Consider the following 7,517-nt stretch of genomic DNA (forward strand, 5'->3'; position numbering starts at 1 on the left):
TGTGTTTCTCCAGAGTGTCGGTAAAGAGAAGATGGGAACAGTGTGTTTCTCCGGAGTGTCGGTAAAGAGAAGATGGGAACAGTGTGTTTCTCCAGAGTGTCGGTAAAGAGAAGATGGGAACAGTGTGTTTCTCCGGAGTGTCGGTAAAGAGAAGATGGGAACAATGTGTTTCTCCAGAGTGTCGGTAAAGAGAAGAGGGGAACAGTGTGTTTCTCCGGAGTGTCGGTAAAGAGAAGATGGGAACAGTGTGTTTCTCCAGAGTGTCGGTAAAGTGAGTATGGGACAGTGTGTTTCTCCGGAGTGTCGGTAAAGAGAAGATGGGAACAGTGTGTTTCTCCAGAGTGTCGGTAAAGAGAAGATGGGAACAGTGTGTTTCTCCGGAGTGTCGGTAATCACCTACGGTGCTGCATGGTGTCATGACCCAGAGAACCGCAATCAAAATTTCCGTTTCTATGATAACCTTAAATCTCAGGATGCTGAGGAAAGTATTTGGATCCAAGAGAGAGGAAGAAACATAAGAGTCGAGAAGATTTCATAATGAGCTTCATGTCATATTCTTTAAAAAATATATAATTATGGTGATCATACGTAGGAGGATGAGATGAACTGGGTATGTAGCACATGTAGAAGGGATGACAATTACATACAGAAATTCAGTCGGAAAACTCAAAAGGAAAAGACCACTTGGAAGTCCTGAGAATAGGTTTGGAGGAAAATATTAAAGTGAATAAGAAAGGAAATATAAACACGCGAAATTGATTATTTAACTTAAAATTTTAAGCAGTGGTGGATTTTTGTGAACTTTTTTTAATTCGCTCAGTAGGGGTGGAGTCCAACTGGGTCCACTCGGCACGGCGGCCACTGATTGGCCTATTGTAGCCTGCCCCAGGTGATTATGATGATGGAGAATTTGGTGGAATGAAGATTGACAGGGGAGACCGAAGTACTCGGAGAAAACCCGCCCCAGCGCCACTTTGTACACTACAAATTCCACTTGACCAGACCCCGGGATCGAACCCTGACCTCCGCGGTTGGAAGCCAGCGACTATCCGCTTGAGCTATGGCGCAGCCTTTTCTTGTGAACTTGTTAATGTGCCTTCAGACTGCATAAATGGCGACAGTTAGCTCCTGAAAAAGGGCTCTGCTCCATGGAGTTCGTCGTTACGTACTTACTGAAGCAGGTACTGGTGATACTGAATGCACTCCTTTATATATGTTGACACCTGAATTTCATCGTCCCTAGTGAAGCAGATTGCCTCGTCTATGGTGCCGCGCTCTAGAAGCGTATGTTTTGTGTTAGTCTCATGCGTAGCCTTCGCAACCACAGCTCCTGGGCTGGCTTTATTAATGACTGAATTCTCTTCAGTTTGGTGTCCTATATTCCGTGTGGCATTTCTCAGAGACGAGCTCAAGAGTTCGAACTGAGAAGTTGTATAGATGATAAGAACAAGATAGAACGCATTCAAACCACCAATAATGAAGCAGCCTTCTTGAAAAGTCAATGCTACCTGACTGAAATAGGCTAATATGTTGTACGGATATATCGTTGGGTCTATAGGCAACCATGCCTTCCAAATGAGGAGGTTATATCCATGCTGAGTGGTCGAGTTTACTTGTCCTGACGTTAATGCTAAGGTCGGTGGTGTGAGAATCATGACACAGGTGGCCGTGCATAAACTACCGAAGTACAGCCAAGTGATTGTGTTCGCCAGATGCATTGCCTTCTTAATAATGTATTTCTCTTCGTTGTTTAAATTCTTTCCGTGGATGTAGAAGTTGTTTTCCAAATCCACTGTAAGACTTGTCATTTTTTTCCTGCGTAACACGACAGGAATTACCTTGGTACCGTGAAGAACCTGGCAGACACATACGAGCAGACTCTCACTAAATTCTGCAACGTTCTCTTCGGCAAGTATTGCATGCAGATATACTGTAATGTTGAAACTCAAGTGAAGTAAGATGACATACATCTCATAACAACGATAAAAGAAAAGTTTCAAAGGGGTTCCCCTTATATCTCGCCACCAGACCCCTCCAATTTTCAATATCCCGAGGTTTAATGATAAAATTTTGCTTGGATCCACTTCGTCCAATGTCATTTTCTCCTCCTTGGAGTCCATTTCCTGCTGTTGAGCTCTGAACTGCATGTACGTAATAGAATGTGACGCCCAGAAGCGAGTGTGTCTATGTATCGTAGGTTTAAGGCCTTGAATAATTTAAATAAACCGTTATTGGAATACCAACTGCCTACCTTGTTACTTCGTTCGTATTTTCTCCTCAAAATTTAAACGTGCACCAAAGAAATCATTACTAGGCGATCTTTTCTTGCTGGAAATTTTCAATAGTCTTCGTTAGGCGCGTGAATGTTGTCACTGCTTCTGAAAGATTTATCACCATCATGTCCCTGCATTATTCATTTAATTTCATGTCACGTTGTTGCTGAGCTACTCTGAGGTAGGCTGCTTTATGTTTCGAATGTAGCATACTGCTGTCCTAAACGTATGTACCTTACTGTAAGTGGATAATTATCCTGTAAAATTTGTCCACGTGCACTACGCCATGAAGGCTTATGGGGAATGGAGGTATAGATCCACATTTTCTTGACCTCGACAGTAGCTGAAGGTGAGTGGTCAGCTTCACGCCCAGGCCGCTTTACCCCTGGAGGAAGAACACCCGGTACCCATTGGATATGATATTGTGTGGACCACAGAGCCGGTCTGGACGATGTGGAAAGGATAAAATTCTTGATCCTACCGGGACTAGAACTCCGACCCCTCCGTCGTCCAGCCCGTAGCTAGTCGCTATACCGACTGCGCTATCCCGGCTCGTGAAATAAAGTATCTAACAGTGAAATATGGTCGTAAAAGTACCCTTAGCTGATTTTATAGTCGCATTGATTCAGATTTTAAGAGATCTCATCAAATGTAGGGGCTCTGCAAACTGAATGAGTTGTGATGTTGCTAGCAGTGAGGCAGTTGACTTGGAAGTTTGCAGATTTGGTGGTATCACTGCGTTCTTATGCTGGAGTCGAGGAAGGTCATTGACGCTCTCAGTCATGGTACGAGATTTCATTCCGAAATATAAACTTGATGCCTCACGGAGAATTTTAGAAATTGGGTTGTGAATAATACAATTTCGTTGAAAATGTAGCATACAAATGAAAATGAGAATTTCACACAGGATTTTAGACAGAATACTTGATGGGAAGAGACCATATTGGATATTTAGATAAAGAACAGAGTTTAAATTTTATTAATATATATTTCAGGACTGATATTTATTATTACTTACAAAGTATTTTGTTGAGAAGAAAGTAGCTGACATTAAACACAATTTTACAAGACTCGTTGCACGACGAAACACACTCATTTCTTTCTCGTTTGTACAAAATCATTCTTTAAGCAGTCAAGGATAGGGAATTATATTTTACTCGAGGGCACCAGATGGGGCCACTTCAAAGTTATCGAGGGAACAAAGACCTCGAGAAAAAAAAATTGTACTTCAGTAATTATTAAATAGCTGCCAATAATCCGTGCTGACTGAATATTCTTCATATATCGCGGTATCTTTAACTCTTATATGTAAATATTGAACATTTAGCAGGTTCTTCTCGATTTTCTCATAGAGTAAATTCAGTTGGTAGATACGTGCTGACCTGCCAGTGACCCTAACTGCGTTTGCTTAAAGATCTCAATCAAATTTCTGTTATTACAATAATTTCTCTCTATTATGTAAATGTGGGTTATAAAAATAGGTAAAAAGACTATTGTTACTAACGTCGGAACACGAGCCCCGTGACTTGGACTGAATTTTCTTGTGGACAAAAGCTTTGCCACCCCTACTCTAAGCTGCGTGCGTTGTTGCAATTATTTATCAGATACTTACAGAATATCAGTTTATTTTTTATAGGATCCGCATACAAAGTAAAGTTTACTTGTAATGACAAGCAAAAACTATGACACAATATAGGTAAATCTGTCAGTAATAGGAAACCATCCTATATTAATGGCATTCAGATCATAAGAACTTTACCTACTTAGTAAACTTTCAGTGCCGGTTCCCAAATGAAGGACTTTTACATAATTCAAGATTGGATTCATTCAGCTGTAGTATTATCGAATAATGAGGTAGAAGTAAAGTAAAAGTAAAGCTATCCCTGTAAGAGGCCGTGAAGGCCCATAGGGTTGTGAGACGTTGAGGGTCCCACATTATCTAGATAATTGGCTCAAAGATGGCGGTAAGATTGTGAGCCTTACGCGCCGGCCGCGCTTTACTTCCCAGGAAAATTATTAATTAATTCCTGGTACTCATTTCTGTTAGAGGCTGAGTCGACCCGAGGGCCATAGTGCGGCTGGAAGGATTAGGTTAAATAAAAAAATCCAATTACCTCATCGGGACTTGAACCCGCGACCTTCCGGCTTGTAGCATAGCCCCTCAACGAACTACGCTACCGCGTGCCCGCTATCGAATAATGAGGTGAGAGTATAAATTTTAAAACTAAAGGTAAAACTATCCCTGTAACAGGCCGTGAAGGCTCATAGGGTTGTGAGACGTCGAGGCTCCCACATTTTCTCTAGACAGTCGACTCACAGATGGCGATAAGGTTGTCAGCCTTACGAGTCGTCCGCCCTTTACCCCCAGGAAGATTCCTGGTACTCATTTCTATTAGAGGTTGAGTCGACCCCGGGGCCATAGTGTGGTTGGAAGGATTAGGTCAATTGAAAAAAATCCACCTCATCGGGACTCGAACCAGCGGCCTTCCGGCTTGTAGCATAGTGCCTCAACCAACTACGCTACCGCGTGCCCGATTATAAATTATATGTTATTATAAATGAACGAGTGATAGAATTACAAAACACGGCACAACAAGTTGACGCAGCAGTTGTAACGCATCTTACTTGTATTCTCAATTTCCGGCCATATGACGTGGGTGTTTTCGTGTTTTTCGACGTCGCAGACAAATGCTAGGATAGTACTTCTAACACAGGACCCAATATCTCTATCACACCTCCGTTCGGCTTCATCAATCACAGTGTCACGCTGTTCTGTCTTACCCGCTTATACATGACCACATTTTCCCAAAATAATCATGTATGCTAATACTTAGGTCGTGACGTATTGATATAGTCTTTCAGCCCATTAATATATACAGAGTTTCAATCTATGTTTTACTAAAGTGGGAGGTATACCTTCTGGGATATATAACTGCGTGTAGTCCAGTGAAGGTCAACAGACGTCACGGAGGAATATGCGGCCTCCATCTTCAGGGTTGAAGTGTGAGCCGACAAAGAAATCAGCATGAAGCATGCAGCATTAAAGGCTCGGCTTCTCAAGTTCTGTTATTCCTTGGTTTATTCTTCAACCTGAAATTTGAAACCACATGTCCTCCGAAACGTCAGTCGAATTTCACCGGACTACACAGAGATGGAAGTCTTCATAACCGACACTGTGAGAACCTCAGATGTTTCATCTCAGCGATGTCAAACTGTAACGATTATGATAAATGCTTGTGTTGTTCGGTTTCTTTCCCTGTTTACAATTTTACAACCTTCAGTGTGGTTGTCATCTCTCAGTCAAGAATCAACTCAGAAAATAGGCCGCAACAGAATTTAAATTACTCGTGGGGGCCTGTACATTATTATCGTCCATAGAATTAAATCTGGCGCAATCCTGTTTTCTAAATATCTGTCAATATAAAAAAATCACAATAGGCATAACACCATTTCTCATGTTTCTTCTATCTTCGAAATTTCAGGTTGATTGACTTGTTTATCTAATGGCTCTTTTTCAACAGCTTACATATTGTAGCATCGAATAACTTGATGATCTTTGAATGTTTAGCTGGATATGACGTGGAAGTACAAGGTGGTGGAATAATTTAAGCTACTATCCCCGAATTCCTTGATGGGATGGAAGAAAATCGCGAAAAATACTCAACCAGGCTGTTCATTCCGAGATTTGACCATGGACTGTCCTGATAACCACAGAACCTTGTCTTTCCGTCTGTTGCAATTTTTGGACCGTTAAATATAATGAAGATAAATACAAAAATGTTTGCTCTTAATTGAATTGCCTTCAGACCGCCTCTGTGGTCTAGTGATCAGAGTTCCTGGTTATAGATCAAGAGGTCCCGGGTACGATTCCTGGCTGAAAAGTAGTGGGTGTTGAACGGGGTACACTCAGCCTCGTGAGAATACTTGAGTAGCTATGTCAAGGAAATAGCGACTCCGGTCTAGAAAACCGAGATTAATGGCCGTGGGGATCCGTTGCGCTGACCACGCGACACCCTCTATCCGCTAAAGTTGACACTAACTTCGCCGACAAGCGGCGATCGCTCTGTCGGTATAGTTCGCTTGCGGACTGAGACCAAGTTTTATTGAAGTGCCTTCACAATAACTTCAAGAAACATGACCAAATCCAGAAAACATAGTTTAAATCTTTATTAAAGAAAAGGGACTAGAAACTTGTATTTATGAGATTGTTAAGACGTTCTGGATACGTTCTTGTAGCACGTGGAACTCTGTGTGACGTAACGAAAGTAACTGCAAACGACAAGAACGAGCAAACTCAATTTGACATAAATAATTTAAAATGTGAATCAGACGCACCTGTACCAAGCATTTCGGTGCCCATTGCGATAAAGAGGATGTATACATATGTACATAAACTAGATATAAGAAAACGGCACGAAAGTTTTTCCTTTTCTTCTTCTTCTTCTTCTTTATTTTCACTATGCTCGGTGCTGACATGACAGTTGCTCTGATATAACTACTTAAGGCTTGTTACGTAATACAAAACCAAATACACTGCAGTAAAAAACATTGTACTTTTGCATGTAGCCTGACAATAACAAAAATGTTAAAGCAAATGTAGGCACTAGTCTGTTAACTCGTGCTATTCAGAGAGTGTCGGTAATGTAATAACCAAGAATGAATTAAAATAAGATCCGTATCGCCTGATATTCACAGGGATCCCTCTCAATGTTCCAGAGAAATTCGGAAGATTCAGACACAGTGCTCAAGCATAATGTTCTGTTATTCTTTATATTCACAAAACAGGGAAATATTACTCTTCAGTAGTAAGGAACTTAGATTCAGACACAGTGCTCAAGCATAATGTTCTGTTATTCTTTATATTCACAAAACAGGGAAATATTACTCTTCAGTAGTAAGGAACTTAGATTCAGACACAGTGCTCAAGCATAATGTTCTGTTATTCTTTATATTCACAAAACAGGGAAATATTACTCTTCAGTAGTAAGGAACTTAGATTCAGACACAGTGCTCAAGCATAATNGGACAACACCAGAGTTTAAAACCATCACGGTGTTTGTGATTTTTTACATGTAAAAAGACAGTTACCCACAATTTGAAAAGTTTTTGTGGTTTGTTTATATACATTTTATTTACCTAGATCCGTTGTTCTTTGTCTATCACGATCAAACTGAAAGCTATATATAGATTCGTAGGTAAACAGAAAAAGGCCGTGAAGGCCCATAGGGTTGTGAGACGTTAAGG

At 41.0% G+C, this 7,517-nt stretch overlaps 1 protein-coding gene across 1 annotated transcript in view; it reads right to left on the reverse strand.

Annotated features, from left to right (window-relative positions):
• Positions 1–2,147, reverse strand: part of LOC117283189 (odorant receptor Or2-like) — an 8,418-nt gene extending 6,271 nt beyond the window's left edge. Inside the window, exon 1 of the mRNA XM_033755835.1 lies at positions 1,174–2,147. Coding sequence (XP_033611726.1) covers positions 1,174–2,147 — 974 coding nt within the window. The remainder of the gene's footprint in view (positions 1–1,173) is intronic.
• Positions 2,148–7,517: the final 5,370 nt, after the last annotated feature.

Source organism: Cryptotermes secundus, unplaced genomic scaffold (assembly GCF_002891405.2).
Source record: "Cryptotermes secundus unplaced genomic scaffold, Csec_1.0 scaffold358, whole genome shotgun sequence".
In the NCBI taxonomy this organism is placed as follows: domain Eukaryota; kingdom Metazoa; phylum Arthropoda; class Insecta; order Blattodea; family Kalotermitidae; genus Cryptotermes; species Cryptotermes secundus.